Raw genomic sequence first — 18875 nt, 5'->3', positions numbered from 1 at the left:
ATATTTTATCTTTTTTCTGGACATGTGCCGATATGGTCATCTGCTTTTGCTTCTTGGACATATTTAATGTTTATCTGTGGCCCTAATAATTAATTATGTACTTTGGTAAATTTTTTATGTGTTCTGATTGCTCCAGGAAGATGTGATCAGGATGTGGTCTTCCCTTTTCACTCTTCATAGACTTGAAAGCTTCCTCCCTGGCAGGTTCCCAAGCATATGGTTTTGTAAAAGAAAGAATGAAGAGGCATGAGGCTGAAACTTTAGATTCTTAGACGGTTACTTTGATTATTGTTATCTGTAATGGCAGAAAGGAATCTAAGAGATGTTACGTTGCCACAGAGGGGAGTAAGCTACTACTAGAGTCACGTGGTGCAAAAGCCAGGCTGGAAAAGCAAGGTTCCTTCTACCTAGTGTTGTAACAGACCTAAACGTATGATAAAAAATACATACAGGGTATCTTGATTATAGAGAGCTTGGAAGCCCGCATTCAGCCTATAGTTGATTAGATACGTTAAAAAGGGAGTTCAGAATTCCCCAGAAGGGACAGGCATTCTTTTTTTTTTTTTAAAGTCAGTAGGTTGTGCATAGAGCATGGGGACTTAGGTAGAAATGTGAACCCCATTTAGAACCTTCAGAGTCGGGAAAATCACGTTTCAAAAAACATACATACCCACTCAGATCTGCTGAGAGAACAGGAAATTTATGGCTAAGGGAAATACCTGCGAACAAAAACTGACTGGCATTTTAAATCTTGAGCAAGCAGTTTGCCACTGTATGCACTGAGGCAGGAAAAGTCTGTGCCCATCAGAGAAAGCCCTCTTGTAGGACTGAAAGCTAGGAAAACCACCAAGCAGACAATCTGACAGGCTCCCTAGTGACCACCTGGGGCCACCTGATGAGTGGAAGTGGGGAAGTATGCAACAATGAAGAGACAGGTTGTGAGAGAAGAGGAAGGGCTGAAGTTTAGGGAGACGTTCAGTGTAGACTTCTGAACCTACAAGTACAGATTTAGTTCATGGAGGACTAGGGCTGAGAGAGAGTAGGGGCCTGCTAGTTTGAAGTGCAGAGAGATGTGTGTGGACTTCCATGCTTGCAGCTTGATACCCATTTGACCTAACTAGGATGGCTAGGGCCAGTACTTAACCAAGTGAAGAGAGAGATGTTTGATACTGTGAATTGGTGTAAACTGCTGCAATTTTGCTGACTTTCTCTGGACTATGGATTCAGATGCTCCAAGCTCCAATCAGAATGAACATTCCTCACTTCAAGGAAGATGTCTGCCTCCTCTGAGTTGAGAGGGAAGAGCCAGCTAAAATAAGGGCAGATAAAAGAATGAAGTGGCTAGTATACAAGATTTCATGAGAGCACTTATGATCGGAAATGGGAAAAGTAAACCCTTCAAGTATGAAAGGGCTAATCAATGACTCAGAGTCAGGGGGTAACTCGTAGTACATTGAATTTCTTCATAGTCTTTGCAACTCCCACACCAAACTACTATTTTTTTTTTTTTTTTTTCCTAATAGGTCTAAGAAAGGTGGGAGAACATTCTGATAGGATTATACAATTCAGTTGTAATTTTTAACAGGGCTAATTGTGATTGTAAAAACTTGGAACTCTAACATGGGTATAAAATGAACTGTCTAAGAAGCAGAATAGGGAGTCTCACTACCATCAAGGAAAAAGGAGCCAGAAGTGGAGTGCAGTGTGTCCTTAGTTCTTTGGACCCTGAAATTCTTGTGCATTGGACCTCTTCGACACAGGAACAGAAAGCCGTGGCACCGGAAGAATAGCAGGGGAGCAGGCAAAACCAAGAACCAGAACACCAGACAAGAATGGAGGTTTCCCAGTCCATGGAATAAGTAAAGCTGGGTGGGTAGATGGCTTGCCTACAGACTGGGGTACCTCCAGGCACTTAATTGGGAGAGTTAGGTTGCTGACCCAAAGTATTCCAGCTGTGGCTCAGGGTGGAGTGGTGTGCCCTGTAGGCATTTATCAGCAGCCCTAAAAGAGCTTTGTAACACTGATGGAGCAGGGCACAGGCCAAAGGTCAGGCAGAGAGGCCTGTCTTGGACACACCAAATGATTCTCACACTTCAAATTCTGTGCTATGAAAACCCATTTCCAGAGAACAAGAGAGCAAGGACATTGGGTGGTTATGTTCTAGTTGTCAGACAGAGGGACACAGTCACTATTGTCAGAATGTTGAACAGGTGGCACAAACAAAAGGGCCATTTTCCAAGACGCTGTGCTGCCAGTTCCCTGAAGCCTTAGTTTTCATTCTATAGGAACTTCCTCCCCTTAGCAGAATCCCAGGGTCAGGTCTGATGCCTCTTTTCGTCAATAAGAAACCTATCCTCAGCAGAGAGCTGTTCAGAGAGGCAAAACCACGAGTCACACCTTTACAGCCCAGTCAAAGCTGGAGCACTTCTCTGCTCTCCTAAGTCCATCAGGAACATCCAAAAATGTCGGAGCTATACAGAGTAGGAAAGGTCACCTAGCCCACGCACATGTTCAGAGAGAAGAGGTCACTGGCCCAATCCAACTGGTTCATTTTCATGAGCTTCCTCCTGGCCCTTTCATTCTCTCTCTCCCTTCTCTCTTCCCCTCCCTCTCTCACACAGAGACCCACAGATGGAGCGCTGGCTCTGTACCAGAATTGGTGGCACTACCCCAGCTTCATCTAAAACCCTGTGAAGAAGACAAAATCATGGGCCCCATTTTACAGATGAGAAGCCTGAGGTTCAGAGTGCATGATTTCAGAAAGGGTCAGAACCAGTCATGGAGTGGTTGGGATTCACACCAAGGTAGTCTATACTTTGACCACTTAGGAGCTTACAACACACTCTGTACTTTCCAGTCCTGGAGTCGGGATGGCCAGAGGGGCAGCTAGAATAGGGAGTAGGCACTAATAAACAGTTACAGAAAACTGGCAATAAAACCTGGCATCTTAATAAAATCTTAGCACTGCACTGTGAACCACAACGTCTGTGATTTGAGCCTGCCAGCCACTCCTTAGGAGAAAGATGAGGCTTTCTGCTCCTGTGAAGATTTAAACCCTTAGAAACCCTGGACAGCACGGATGTGACTCCAAACCAACTTGACAGCACTTAACAATAATGACAGCTAATGTTCACTGGGTTCTTGCCACATGTCAAGCACCATGCTAGTCACATTAGAAAAATCAAAGCTGTTTCATGCATTATCAGATATGTGTTGGTTAACGTCCAAACACACTGTTTTTATTCTACTTATCTTTTGTCACTGGCATGTCATTTAATTGCATTGTAGTAAGACATACTCTGTATAACTTCATTCCCTTGATATTTGTTGAGAAATATGTCCAAAATGATCCCCTGCAAGGCAACTATTTTCACCTCTATGTTATGAGGTAACTGAACTTCAAGAGGTGAATTAACTTGTTAAGAAATTTCAATATAGATTTGGACCCAAAATATGGAGTGTGCTATCTGATTCCACCACCCTTTCTACTCTTTCAGACTGCAAACCCAGCTCATCTGTGGCCAAACCACCCTGAATGAGCCAGAACCCATCTAATCTCAGAAGCTAAGCAGGATTGGGCCCAGTTAGCACTTGGATGGGAGAAAAACCAACTAGCCCAATTTAATTGTGTGTGAGTATAACAGGGCTTTTACTACATCAAACAGAAGCTGCTATGTCTCCCCACCCTTTATTTAAGCAAACATACCTGAACAATTTTTAAAATTTATATAATTGAAAGTAAACTCAATATATACTAATTCAATAATTTCTGCATGTACAATTCAGTGACACTGATAACATTCAAGCTGTACCACCATTCTTGCACTCCTTTTCCAAACTGTTCTTCCCCCATTAATATAAACTTGCTGCCCCCTAAGTTTGCTATCTGATCTTTTGAATTGATGTTGTCAATTTGATCCATCCTAGATAGAGAACAGAGAGTTCTTAAAAGAGCTCAGTGTTCAAGGTTAATGTGTTCTACTAGATAAATTTTGAAAAGTAATAGGCTACTCTATTTTTTTTTTTAATTAAATTTTGTTTTATTAAGATTTCAGAGATATTTTTGGTTTCAAGTTTAAAAGATTATCTCAAGGCAATAGTTTTGGAGATGCATCCAGTCTTCATAGTTCTATAAGGTGTGGATTGCCTTAAAATCTGAAATTCTGTTCTGTATTTTCCCCCTTTTGATCAAAATTTTTCTATTAACAAAACATTTAGTTATGGTAACTGAGTACCATCCTGTTCTGATCACATGGCAAAGGAGGCTGTTGTTCATGGAGGCAATAAGCAGCGTGTTCAGTTTCCTCCTCCTATTCCTGTTTCTCCTCCTTCTTCTGTTGCACTAAGCAAACAGAGAACAATTATACCTTGGATGGCTGCTTGCATGCTTTTAAGACCTCATGCATTATTCAATGAACTAGGAAGCAGAGCAGAAGCACTAAAGACAATATTAAGTCAGTTCATTGGGATGCACCATGAAATCATGACCTAGACCTAGAAATGGGACCTCGTAAGGTATTTGGTTGTACGTGATCAGCCTCAGCAGCTGCACTTTGTTGTGTTGTGGTTAAGTGCTGCCAAGTCAGTTCTGACTCATAGCAAACCTGTATAGGGTTTCTGAGGATCAGCTGGTGGATTTGAACTGTCGACCTTGTGGTACAGTTGTTTTCATTTTATACATCTTTTTAACAAGATGTCTGGATGAGTAACATAAACTTTATCCATGTGCTTCTCTTGAAGTCTAATCTGTATTTGCTAATCCCAATTGTGCAAACTCATCTGCTCTTGGTCCACCAACAAATTCTACTACATGAAGCGGTGTGGATTATTATCGGCTTTACAGAACAGTTATCTTCTAGCTCTGTGGATTTTTTTATGTTGAATTCTAATCTAAGTCTGAAACTTTTCAGCAGGACTAAATGTCTGTTGAAAGCAGTTAGACAGCATGCCTCCCACGCCCAGAGACAGAGATCCTAGATTAGGGTGGGGGCTTGCCTGGGGCCACAGGACTCACTGGTGAGAGGCAGGTGCAGATAACTAAAGACCAGCACAGACAGACAGTTGCCTCTGGTTTCCTAATCCTAAATAGGAAGACTCCACTGTTAACAAAGCCCCTTCCCTCCCAGTAGTGGGGACAAGGTGGTACAGGGATCAGCCCCTCACTAGATGTGTGTCCTTTGACCAGGCAATGTCTTCAAGCCTCAGTTTCCTCATCTGGAAAATGGAGTCATAATGTCTGCACCTTATATGCTGTTAGGAAGATTGGGTACTCTATAAAGGCTGGTTTCATCCACCAACTAAGTACTCCTTAACCTTTGCTCTTAAACCTCCCAGGTCCATCCTTCTTATCTTGCTGCACTCTGCATCCTCTCAACACTGAGATCCGTAACTAGTTCTCTGTAGCTAAATTCCTTTCATATATCTTTGTTAATTCCGCTGAGTTGGCTCTGACTCATAGCGACCCTGTATAGGGTTTCCAAGCAGCAGCTCGTGGGTTTGAATCACTTTGCAGTTAACAGTTCAGTGTTTATCCGACAGTGCCACACCTTTATATTTCTGTTGTTGTTGTTAAGTGCTGTCGAGTCAGTTCCAACCCATAATGAGGGTTTCCGAGGATGTAAATCTTTACGAGAGCAGAAAGCCTCATCTTTCTCCTGCAGAACTACTGGTAATTTCGAACCTCTGACCTTGAGGTTAGTAGCCTGACTCATAATCACAGTGCTACCAGAGCTCCTTTATATTCCTAGGGGCCTCTAAAAGGACAGGGAGCCCAGTTTCTTCTCACCTAAATAGAAGACCCCATTGCCACTGAGCTGATTCTAACTCATAGAAGTCCTATAGGACACAGGAGAACTGCCCCATAGGGTTTCCAAGCCTGAATTTATTTGCTTTAATCTTTCCGGAAGCTGCCGGCCATATCTTTCTCCTGCAGAGCAGCTAATGGGTTTGACATGCTGACCTTCCAGCTGAACACTTAATCTCTGTGCCACCAGGGATCCTTTCTCATCTCTCAAACAAAACAAAAACAAACCTTACAGCCATCGAGTCAACTGTAATTCATAGCAACTCTGTAATAGGGCTTCCGTGACTGCACATCTTTACAGAAAGCCTCATTTCTTTTCGGCAGAGTAGCTGGTGGGTAGGAACTGCAGACCTGGTGGTTAACAGGCCATGCTGATCCTACAGCGCCACCAGGCTCCTCCATCAAGGGACTGTCAAAACAGCAATTACTACTGTTAATTACAGAGCAGGTCACCGGTCAAGCTGTGGGTCCAGAATTTAAATCCTCGCTCTCTCCCTTATGGTGTGCTTTCATTTCTTCATTTATAAGAACTGGGATAAAATCGCTACTTAACTCATAGATGATGAGAATGAAATGAAAGAATGCATGTGTTTCGTACTTAGTAAGTGTAGAATTTTAAAGCTAAGGCCCCTGCAGATCTATCCCTAACTCCTCATTTGACAAGTGAGTTCAGTGAAGTCAGGGATTATGCACGGCTAGCCAATGGTCTTGCACATGTCTATTCAGACCGTTTTCACTGCCTCATCAAACACTGGTATAAACTGCAAGGTCGGTGGTTCAAGCTCACCAGCTGCCCCTTGGGAAACCCTATACAGGGTCGCTATGGTTGGAACCAACTCGACAGCACTTCACAACAACAACTTGGAGGAAAAAGAAGTGTTCAGTCTTTCAGTGCTGTTGAGTTGGTTCCGGCTCATAACCACCTTGTATAGGGCTTCTGAGGAGCGGCCAATGGGTTTGAGCTGCCAATCCTACACCACCACACTAAGACATATTTCGTGTTAACTTCTATACATAGGAAACTGTCACAATGTGACAATGACTCAGTGACGATGGCGTGGAGCAGACTGGTATCGAGGAGACGCATGGGCATCACTGGTATAGGAACCTCACAGCCCCTCTGTTGCTGTCACCACCATGGTGTGGAGGTGGGGGAGGAAGGACTGTGCACCCCTGACACCCTCACACTCAGTGTCAGGCTAACTGTGTCTGCCAATGGGACAGGCATGCACAGGTGTAGCACCCAGGTTGAACTAACCTGCAGGTGGAAGGCAGATGATGCTGTGCGTGGGCTGCGGACAAACTCCATAAAGAAGGCCCCATCCTGAAGTCGGAGGAGGAAGGAGCAGCAACAGGAGCAGCAGGTGCAAGGAAGCGAAGAAACGGAAGGTGTGCCAGTGGTTAACCATCAGGGGAAGGCGCAGGGAGGGGGAAGAAAACAAACAAACAGCAAAAAAATAAAATAAAGTAAAAGGAAAGGGAAAAAACAAGGATGCATGAAGGAAATAGGAAAAAAAAAAGAAGAAGAAGAATCCATCCAGGGAAGCAATACCCAAGTGCAAAGCATTAGCAGGCACTCACACCTTCTTGGGCAGATACCCCATCTGTGTAGAAGAAGTGCCTGGGCTAGAGGGTGTGTCCAAGTTCCCGCAGGCCTCATCAAAGCAAGGCATGGATGCTGACCCCCTCCCACATAGCTCTGAAATGCCTTCAGACCTATGCCAAGGAAGGAGAGGCCATGGAACAGTTTAGTGGGGATGGCAGAGGGTAGCTTCATGGCGGCATCCTGGCCTCTCACCTGGTTGAGGGGTGAGTTGCTCAAAGGCCTGAGGTTTCCATTCCTGCCTGTGTCACTAACATGGCAGCCAGACAAGGAGAAGAAAATTCAATGCAGGAAATGTTCTTAATTTTCGGAGCAGACAATTAAGGGTATGGAAGCAGCAATACCGTCTTCTTCATTGGTGTGTAACAAAAGCTTCATTGAAGCTAAGAAATATGTATATATCAGATGCACAAGCATGCATCATGGAGAGGCTTCAAGAAGCTGTCTTTCCCTCCTACCCTACTCCAATAAAGTTTAAAAAAAAACCACTACCATCAAATTAATTCTGACTCATCGCAAATCAATTCTGACTCATCATCAGGGTACCTCTGGTAAGGTTCAGGTCACTATGGATTTGAAATAAAAATGACCTACAGGCCTTTTCCAAAGACTTTTACTGAGATGGTTTTGCAAATAACATTCCATAACTATTTTGCCCACCTAACCTCTGGTAGCATAGGAGTTACAAGTTGGGCTGCTAACCTCAAGGTCAGCAATTCGAAACTACCAACTGTTCTGCAGGAGGAAGATGAGACTTTCTGATCCTGTAAAGATTCACAGCCTCAGAAACCCTATACAGGGTTGCTATGAGTCAGATCTGACTCCACAACACACCACCACCACCACCATCACCACCAACCTCCCCTAGATCTTACTGGTTTCAAAGAAGAAACAAAGTCTTAGCTTTGACTTTCAATGACTGATGTGATGGCTATTGTACCAATACTTTGTTGAGTACTGTCACACAGACTATAGTCAAGACTGACTCACAGGACCCCTATAGGATAAAAGAGAACTGCCCCACAAGATTTTCTGGCAGTAAGTCTTTATGGAAGCAGAAAGTCAGGATTTTTCCTCCTGCAAAGCGGCTGGTGGGTTCAAACCTTCAACCTTTCATGCTTCCAGTCATGCTCTTTGGAAGTAAGGATGGCAAGATTTTGTCTCATGTGATTTGGACACATTAATAGGAAGGACCAGTCCCTGGAGAAAAACCTCATACTTGGGAGGGTCAGTGAAAAAGAGAAAGATCCTTGATGAGGTGGAGCGACACAGTTGTAATGGGCTCAAACATGGCAGTGATGGTGAGGATGCTGCCGACCAGTGTTTCGTTCTGCTATACATAGGGTCGCTATGAGTTGGAGCCAACTCAGCAGCACCTAACAACTGTGTGACTACAACTTTGGTCAAATGTATCACCACCATGTATTCATGGTACTGTGTCATAATTATTAGTCACAGGTTTATTCTCAATATAACTGGAAGCTCCTCAAGAGCTAGGTCAAATTTCGTATCTCTGCATCCCTGTATAGGGTTTCTGAGGCTGTAAATCTATATGGGAGCAGAAAGCCTCATCTTTCACCTGCAGAACAGTTGGTAGTTTCGAACTGCTGACCTTGAGGTTTGCAGCACAACTCGCAACTTCTATGCTACCAGAGGTTAGATGGGCAAAATAGTTATATAGAAAGTACAGATCAATAAGATCTGAACATAGGAGTGTGTAACACTGAATCCTAGGCTTTTTAGCCTATCACTTCATCAGTTGAGATCTTATTTTCAAGCTCTCTTCTGATTTTCTTATATCATCTTAAGGTCCAGAAGTGCCCTGTGTTCCTTCAAAATCTTTCTTTTACTATTTATATGCTTTATCATCACTGAAACTTAGAAAAGGCATTTGATAACTTTTCAGATCCCTGCTTTCCTAGAATTTTCCCTCAATTCTATAAGCAGAAAAATAGTACTATCTGAGGGACAGTTTTATTGACCCTGCTGCCATTTGTCATCAGCCACAGCAAACTCCAGGAGCCCACCTTGGAAAGACAGGACTATGGAGATGCAGACTCAGCCCCCCAAGGCGGGTGGCACGAGATCTGACTGGAGGCATCGTTGGATATTTCTGGACATATCGGCTAGGGTTCTTCAGGGTGGCCATCTCAAGGCATCTTTGGCTTACCTCTTGATGACTTGAGAATGAAGATTCAGCACAAGTGATGGTTCATACTTGTGGATTTTGGTGTTCAGTTAGAACATGACATTAGGAGAGCATTCTCTGTAGCAATTTGATGTTTGGCCTCTGGTGCATCTTACCCTTATTGCCGTGACTCTACTGTCTTCACTTCTCAGTCTCCCCAGAGATGACAGTAAGCAGAGAAAAAGGCTAATGGACAGCACGCAGGGTACTAAGACATAGCTCACTGTTTCACTTGTGTCCCTTCCCTGCGAGAAAAAGTGGACGCAGAGAAGCTGCTGGTCTTCAAGTACATGTGTGTGAGGACAGGTGAAAAGCCTCTCCCTTGGCCAGCAGTGTTACACACAGACTGCCGCTGGGCTGTACCTAAAGCCACTGCCTAGAGGAGGAATTCACAAAGACTGCCAGGCCAGCTCGAGCCTGCCACCTGTTTTTATACAGCCCACAAGAGATGAATGGTTTTGACAGTTTCCAATGGGTCTTTGATTTGCCTCTTGGCCCACAAAACCTGAAGTATTATCTGGCCCTTTAAGAAGCAGCTCACCGACTTGGCCTATAGCTTCTATAAGGCATCTGTAATCTTAGTTGATACTTTTTCTCAGATTTGAATCCCTCTATCCTAGTAGTCTAGTTTTATTAACCTAACCTAAGGAAATAATAAAGAGATGTGGTCAAATCGTCATGCACAAGTGTCTGTCTGTAGCACTATAATTATGATATGTTAAAGGATAATCAGAAAAACTCAAGGAACTACCAAAAATTATAGAAAAAAATCACAGAAGCCATCTTCATTTTTAACCAAAAAGTAAGTTGTAATGAGAGTACTTAATACCACCACCACAATGAGGGTACATAAGTATGATGAAATATGATATAGTTTTTTTTTTTTCAAACCACCACCTGTCTGTCAGTTTGTCGTACTGTGGTGGTTTGTGTGTTGCTGTGATGCTGGAAGCTATCACCACAAGTATTTCAAATAATAGCAGGGTCATCCATGGTGGACAGGTTTCAGTGGAGCTTCCAGACTATGAAAGACTATAGGAAGAAGGAAAAGGTGGTCTACTTCTGAGGGGTTAGCCACTGAAAACCTTAGGAATAACAGTGGAACACTGTCTGATACGGTGCTGGAAGATGAGCCCCTCATATTAGAAGACACTCAAGATACAAGTGAGGTAGCAGGTGAGTGAAACAGGGAAGACCCTCAGTCAAATGGACTGACACAGTGGCAGTAACAATGGGCTGAACCTAACAATGATGAGGAGGACCCAGGATCCGGCAGTGTTTTGTTCTGTTGTAGAAGGCTTCACTGTTAGTCAGAACTGATTCAGTGGAACTTAACCACATTTTTAAAAAGTCATGTCTTTGAGAAATATTTAACGACACAGGAAAATGTCATGATATCAAAGTAAAACCAATAACTATAGAGATGGATATACAATTTGATTACAATTTTGAAAAAAAAAAAACAAAAACAAAAACAAAATATATATATATATATTGAATCTCCACCTTTCTTCCAATGATAGGAACCAGGAAAGAGAATACACAACTCATCTTACCACCTTGCACAGGAGCCCCTCACTGGGGGGAACCTCTTACCTTTCGTGGGCTATCCACATAGGTGGGTGTCATAGCAACGCTGCTGCTCTCCGCCGGCTGGGTGGAGCTCTTCCCACTGTGCACTGCTGCCTGCTGTTCTCCGAGGCACCTGAAGGAAGAAACACAGATGGCTGCAGGTTGCTGGGAGCTCTCCAGAGAAGGACTCACATTAGTCAAGACAAAGACATCTCTTCTGTATCGTCATTGCACACACACTTCTGCCTATTTTCTCCCTCAGGGCCTGCATGGTATCCTTCACTTCATTCATCATCCCCAACCATCACAAGTCCTCCACGGGAAATCAGAAAAGAGCACAATTTAATAAGACTCTGTAAAGCCAAGTGATGGGCTTTTGCAACTCCATCCATGAACACCATGTTTTTAATCCTCTGGAAAGACTTTCTCCCAATTTCCTATTAAACAAATCAACAAAAGCACATTCTGGAAATTCAGTTACATTAATAAGTACATAAATGAAACAGGGGAAAATGTGATAGCTCTCTGTACATTATGAAGGTAACCCAAAACCCACAGACAGAGTCAATTCCAACTCATATTGACTCCTTCATACGGTTTCTGAGGCTGTAAATCTTTATAGGAACAGAAAGCCTCATCTTTTTCCCAAGAAGCAGCTGGTGATTTGAATTGCCAATCTGACAGTTAGCAGTCCAGTGCTTACCCTACAACATCACCCGGGCTCCTTATTCTGAAGATACTTAATCTTTCAAACATACATACTTACACTTCCCCCAAAAAAGACACATATAAATCTCACAGACACTAACAGAAGACAACTCTAGTTTTCTTATGATGTCTCATCTCATATTCTGAAGTGTATAAATGCAAACTCACATATTTATCTTCTTAAGTTTTTTTTGTTTTGTTTTATTTTTTACTAAGATTAACTATGAACTATGAGAGCTTAAAAGCCCTGGTGTGAAACTGTTGGATAAGCACTGGAATGTTAACTGAAAGGTCAGCAGTTCAAACCCACCAGCCACTCTTGGAAACCCTATGCAGGACTGCTATGAGTTAATTAGAGCTTGAAGGAGCCCTGGTGGCACTGTAGGATAAACAATGAACTGCTACCTAACCACAGGGCCAGCAGTTCAAAACCACCAGCCACTCTATGGGAAAAAGACAAAGCTGGCTGCTCCTAAAGAACAGGGCCACTACGAGTCAGGACTAACTCACTGGCAGTGAGATCATAGCTTCAATGCTCCTCCAAAAGAGATGGTTTTAATCTATCACAGTCTACTTTTAGTAGGTCTTCGGAAGGCTCATGTTCGAGTCTGAAATACCTCCTTATCATCATGACACACATTTCTAGTGGTGGACTCTGCCTGGCACTGGCCAGATCCCTACAGTCCTGAAGACTTTGCTGCCCTGGCTGTCCATTGTCAAGGAAGAGATGATGGGGTATAAAAGTGTCCTGCTAGCCCAAATGGGTCACCTCTAGATGCTGTCTTAACTCGAATGTTCACGTGGGCCCCCAAGGCTGACACTGGACCTCTGCGATCTATTGGCCCCCTCACTCCCCAAAGGTGCTGATCCCAAGACCATAGTCTTTAGTAACAACAAACTGCCTCAGAGTCCGGTTCCCACGAACCCAATCTGTGACACTTCTCCTAAATTCTGAAATTAAAAGTGTGGTCCCATTGTAATCTGGTGCACTCTCTCCTGTTTTACTTTTTATCAGGACAAATTTCAAACACATACAAAAGTAAAGATGATACTGTCATAAACCCCTACATACTAGGCCCCGAAGTTACATATTTACAGGCTATCTTGTCTCATCTATGCCCCGATATAGTCACCCACATTATTTTGAAGCAAAATTTGCAAAGGATGTTATTTCACATGGTAAATACTTCAGTATATACAGTATCTCTAAATGATAATCATTTTAAATTCCATTATCATGCATTAAAATTGTTTAAAATTTCTTAATATTAATATAAATGCTTTCTCCAATTTCTCAATTTTTTCTTGACAATTTGTTCAAAATAGGGTTTAATTAAAGGTCTCCATTTCACAATGTCTCTTACATCTCTCTTAAACTACAAGCTCCAGTCCCTCTCTCTTTTTATCCTCGCTATGTACTTGTTCATTTACAGGACAAAGGGGCTCACTTGTCCAGAAAATGTACACAGTCTAGATTCTGGGGATGATGTTGTTGTGCCATCGAATCACTTCCGAATCATAGCGACCCTTTAAGGGGTTTCTGAGGAGTAGCTGGTGAGCTTGAATTGCTGACCTTGTGGTCCAATGTCTGTCCTACAGTGCCACACCAGGATTCCAGATTCTGGTGATAACATCCCTTTGAGCACTTTCCTCAGTGCCCGGCATTTCCTGAAAATATCAAGTTCTATCTACAAGTTTGAGCAGAGGTAGGCTCATTTTTGAGTTAGAATACTTCCTACGTGGCAGTGTGTACTTCTATCCACAGGCCCACAGTGTCTGGCTGTCTCTCTTTAGGAGACACTGATGATCTCTGCTAGATTCATGAATTCACTAGAGACAACATAATGGTGATCTTCTACCATTTCCTTTTCTATATAGTAACTGGAATGTTTTAAAAATAGAAACTTCTCCACACCAATTACTTGGTTACCCTGAAGTGTGATCATACAGGAAAAGCAGAATCAATGCTTGATCCTTTCTTTCATCCACTTACACCATACTGTATCTCTGTGTCTACTACATCGATGTGCATCACATCTTTTCTCAGCCTCATCCACAGACGCACACTATGGTGTTCTCTTGTATCTTGTGAGGCTACAGTGGCAGGCTGGGGCTGGGACATTTGTGGCAGGAAACTCCGTTTACCCCATAGTGTTCCCTCAGAGGTGGTGCCTGGTACACACAACAATCCACATTTACTGAGTTGTTCCTACATGCTCATCCATGGTGATGGGTTAGGAATCAGAGTCAGAGATGTATAAGACTCTGCCCATGCAAAGATGCTCCTTGTTTAATGGTTCAGGGGAAGAGAGGTTAGACATGAAACCGCCAGATAGAATGCACCTGTGTATTCACAGGAACATACATAAAAGCAATGCCACTCAGAGTGAGAGTCACCAGCAAAGGCACCAAAGAGGAAGACACAATGGGCTGGAAGGAAGGCACAGCCTTCACAGAGGAAGTGACATATGCACTGGGAAGAGGACAGGGCCTCCACAGTGGCAGGATGAGGAAAAGCACACAGACACTCCTCACATGATGACGCACGGCCAGCGTGCTTTCACCACAGAGCTTTTAGCTACAAGTGCACATAACCAGAAACGCCTGGGAAAGGTGTGAACATCTGGTCTCTTTAGGCTGTCTTCCTCCCTGACGTGGCTGTCACTGGGTTCTCCTCACCTAATAGGAGCAAAGAAGGCCGCTGACCAGCACCACTACCCAGTCTGCTCCCACCCCCGCTGTTAATCAGCACAAGCAGTCTCTAAGAGCCTGTGCCTTCCACAAGAGCATACAGATAAAGACCAGTAAGATTTACCTGAAAAAAAGACAGCACTATCTTAATATCATCAGAAGGTTAAGATGTGTTAAGACAGCAGGACTACAGGGGAGGTTTTAAAACTCCTTTTTCATAGGACTATAACATTGTTTGTCATAATAAGCCAAGTTGAAAAGAAATGCCAACAACCAAAAAGAATGCATCAATTAACATTATGTAAAGGCCTGGTTCCTCTACTCTACCTCCAGCATTGAGAAAACCATGTCACCTAGGAGCGGCCCTTTGGGGCCCTTGTCCTGGCCCTGCTGTGGCATGAGCTGACTCTCACCTTTCACATCAGAGATGCTAGCCACCCCCTCATCCAGTCCGAGCAGAAAGAGGCTCCTGGGAGTACACTGCACAATGACTCACTAACCAATTAAAATAAGATTCCCCCTATCCCCAACTTCACACCCTCCCAGCAACATATGTTCCTTGTTCTTTTTTGTAGTGGGAAAGGTCTGTGATTTGTTACAGGAGAACCTGCCAGAAAGCAGTCTGGGGTCTTTCCTTGATCCAGTAAAAGGTATTTTCTGAGAGGAACCAGTTCCTTCAGTCGTGAGTCCAACCTACCCTAGCCCTTCTCCCCTTTGCATCCCTGGCTATGATCTTCTCTCTTGCCAACTCCATCACCACGCCAAGCAGCCTGTGCCACTCTTGCCTAGACAGTTGAACCTCCCAGCCAGGCTCTGCCTCTTGCCACTTCTCCCCTTCCCCCTCACTCTCCCCCCACCACGCACATACAAGTCTTCCCAGAAGTCGGGTCCATCTCTGAAAACCACCAGTGTCTGCCAAAGACAATGACTGGCTGATTCATGATATTAAGGAATTTCTGTCATTTTTTAAGGTAAATTAGAATATCATGGTTTTGATATAAGATAAAAAGAGTACTTCTCTTTCAGAGATACACACTGAAATAGTTACACATGAATGGATGTGATGTCTGGGGATTTGACAGAGAACTAAAGGGAGGGTCAAAGGGAGTGACCAATGAAACAAGCTCATTCGCAAGTAGGTAATACCTGAAGCTAGAAGATGGGCAAACAGAGGTTATTATGCTAGGGGTCTACTGTTTTCTGTTCAAAAATTTCCTTTCAAAAAATAAGACCTTCAAAAGACTCCTCCTGCTAGAGAAAGCATAGTGACAGCTGGTATGGCAGCTCTCCCGAGGTCTTGTACACCCCAACTCAGTGCTCCCATGGGAAAGCTCATGTGCGGACTCCTGCTGGGCACGGCAGACAGCTGTGGTCCAGTCTCCCCTGGCACACTCAGCCCCACATCTGTGCAGGGGCTCCCCCAGTATCCCATCCTCCACTATTCACTAAACATGCACACCATGAGCCTCTGTCCTCAAAGCACACAGTCAGTGCAGGGGAAGATGGGCCAGTTGTGACCATAAATGATGGTGGCCCTCAGTAGAGTACTGCTAAATGCTCTGGGAAGCACAGATGAGGGAGTCGGAGAGCCTCCCCAATGCAGGTCTTGCCCGTGCATGACAAAGTGTTTTCACCACATCTCACCCCCCTCTGATGCCAGTCCTTCTCTTCCCTCTTCCTTCAAGGCCAGCATAAATTCCACCTCTGGGGACCCTCTTCCTGCCCTCCCAAATTAAGACATGGTATCCTGTGAAGGTACCCATACTGTTCACACAGGGGCCACACACTCAGGTGCCCAGAGAAGCCGACCAGGGAGCACCCTCACAGCCTGGGGCACTAACGTCCCTCAGGGCTTGTAGGATGAGATAAAGTCACTCTCCACCAGGCACTTACTTCTGACTGGCCTCCATCTCCAACAAGGCGGACAGAGCTGAGGTTCCCTTCTTCCCAACTGGGGGGCCGGCAGACTCCAGGGAGTGCGTGGCAATAGGCCCAGTCATCTGCAAGCCTTTCATGGTGGTCCCTTTCTAAAGCAGAGAAAGAAGACAAGGCCATCAGCCCAAGCAGGTTGTCCCAGTGGACTCCACTCAAGCCTTCACACATGCGTCTGCATCTGTTATGCTTCAGGCCTCAGGGACCCTAAAAAGCTGACTAGAGCAAGTGCTTGGTGCTCAGAACAACACAGAAAACTGCTTTTCATTTAAATTCAAGGTCCCCATTGCCTGCTGGACTCAAACTGCCTCTTCAGGTTGGTACAAACATCATCTTGTACCCTCAACACAGCTGTAGGAATAAGTACCATTATCCCTAGTTCACTGAAGAGGAAACTGAGGGTCAGAAAGATTAAGTAAAATCCCAAATCCCACTGGAGCTCAAATTCAATCTCCAAATCCAGGGTTCTGTCTGTTATACAAGCTCTCCTGGAAGGGATTCTAGTCACCAGTGGGCTGTGAACGTGAGGCTCAAAACAAAAACAATACAGCAGGCTGGTGACAGACCTCTACTCAGTAACGAAAAGGAATGAACTATTGGCACACACTATTAGAGTCCTGGTGTGGCGCTGGAGGATAAACACTGGACTACTAACCACAAGAGTGGTGGTTCAAACACACCAGTTGTGGTTCAGAAACCCTATATAGGGTTGCTATCAGTTGGAACCGATTCAACGGCACTTTAACCACAACACTGAGACACACAGATACTTGGATAAGTCTCAAAGTAAGTATGCTGAGTGAAAGAAGGCAGCCTCAAAGTTACAAGCTGTGTGAGTCTATTGACATGTGGAAAAGACAGAGTATGGTGATGGACAATTGACCAGCGGTTGCCAGGGGTTAGGGCTGAGGTGAGAGTGTGACTATAAAAGGTAGCATGGAATTAGTCTGTATCCTGATTATGGTGGTGGGTCCATGAATCTATACATTTGTTAAAAATCATAGACCTGCACACCAAAAAAAAAATAAATAAAAGCCAATTTAACGGTCATTAAAACAAAAAGCATAGTTGAGTCCCATATCTGCCTCTTTATTTGCTGTGTGTTCTCTGCCATAGTTCATAACCCCCATGAGACTCAGTTTCCTCAGAGCTCCAAGAAAGCAGAAAACTATAAAAGCCATAAAAACAAACCAAAAAACCCCACTGCCATCGAGTCGATTCTGTCTCATCATGAGCCACAGGACCAAGCCGAACTGTCCCATGGAGTTTCTAAGGCTGCCATCTTTAATGAAGAAAGCTGTCTCAATTTTCCTCCCGTGGAGTCGCTAGTAGTTTTGAACTGCCAGTCTTTTGGTTGGTAGCCAGGCGCCTTAAGCACTGTGCCACCAGGGCTCCCTAAAAGTTTTAAGAGGAAGTACCAGCCATTCCGCAGAAACCCTATACCGGGTCACTATGAGTTGGTACAGATTTAACAGCAATTAACAATATTATTGCTGTTACATTTCCTGAACAAGTCTCTACTTAGCAGTTGAATACTGTTTCACACGTATGGCCATCTGGGGCACACACAGTGGGAATGTGTCCTCAGGCTGAGAGGGATGGCTCGGTGCCATGGAAACATGGTCCCGTTGCTGTGAGCACCCACTCCTCCCTCCTCCCACTGCACTGTTTGGGCTACATGGAGTCAGCTGGCCATGAGAGGGCCAAGCAGGAAGAGGTAGGTCCTGTTTCCAAAACAGGCATGGTCCCCAAGGAGCCCCAGGCCCCCTCACCCGCATCATGCGGTCTGAGCGGTGCCGCCTGCGGATCCGGTTCAAACCCTCCACGAAGCGGATAAAGCCATCCAGGAGTTGCCATTCCTCCTCGTCCGCCCGGGGCCTTTCCCCATAGATGTCGCAGTGGGCTTCTCCCTCCGTGATGCGCTTGGTGGCAGTGACACAGGCTGGCAGCAGCAGGAAGCGGGTCCTCCAGAACTTCAGAGACTCAATTAAGCTACACAGGGTCAAAGAAAATAAAAGGAGGTGGGGAGTGAGAAGTCGACAATAAAAGCACTCCCAGTGAAGCTACCAGCTGACAGGACCGTCTCTCTGGAGTACTTATTCATAGGCTGGTGCAGCTCACAGTTCATTTCAAACATGAGCAGCCACTCGGGTTGCTTTTACTTTATACCCCAGACACATTAGACACTTCTGTGCACATAGGCCCAAAGAACATGTGGCTTTTTCTCATCACTATCCTCAATTACACATAAAATCTATAAACAAGATATCACAAAGTCACCAGTCAAGTAGCCAGGAAAATGTTAAGAACCTGCTCTGCGTTGATATTTCCACCAAAGAGCACATTATCACTAAGCGTTTAACCCAATGCAGGATATA

The 18875-nt window shown here is 44.3% G+C and overlaps 1 protein-coding gene across 6 annotated transcripts in view; it reads right to left on the bottom strand.

Annotated features, from left to right (window-relative positions):
- DEPDC5 (DEP domain containing 5) overlaps positions 1-18875 on the bottom strand; it is a 151484-nt gene that overhangs the window by 36234 nt on the left and 96375 nt on the right. For 3 of the 6 annotated variants that reach the window (XM_006869282.1, XM_006869283.1, XM_006869285.1), the window contains exons 29-32: positions 18270-18489; positions 16459-16592; positions 11191-11299; positions 7062-7127 (exon numbers count right to left, since the gene is read on the bottom strand). In XM_006869282.1, the coding sequence (XP_006869344.1) occupies positions 7062-7127; positions 11191-11299; positions 16459-16592; positions 18270-18489 (529 nt within the window). The remainder of the gene's footprint in view (positions 1-7061; positions 7128-11190; positions 11300-16458; positions 16593-18269; positions 18490-18875) is intronic. The other 3 variants (XM_006869286.1, XM_006869284.1, XM_006869287.1) reach the window with 1 other exon arrangement.

The sequence above is a fragment of the Chrysochloris asiatica genome, unplaced genomic scaffold, assembly GCF_000296735.1.
Source record: "Chrysochloris asiatica unplaced genomic scaffold, ChrAsi1.0 scaffold00128, whole genome shotgun sequence".
Taxonomy (NCBI): Eukaryota; Metazoa; Chordata; class Mammalia; order Afrosoricida; family Chrysochloridae; genus Chrysochloris; species Chrysochloris asiatica.
The sequence above is the reverse complement of the archived record's forward strand: the minus strand, read 5'-3'. Positions and strand labels throughout refer to the sequence as shown.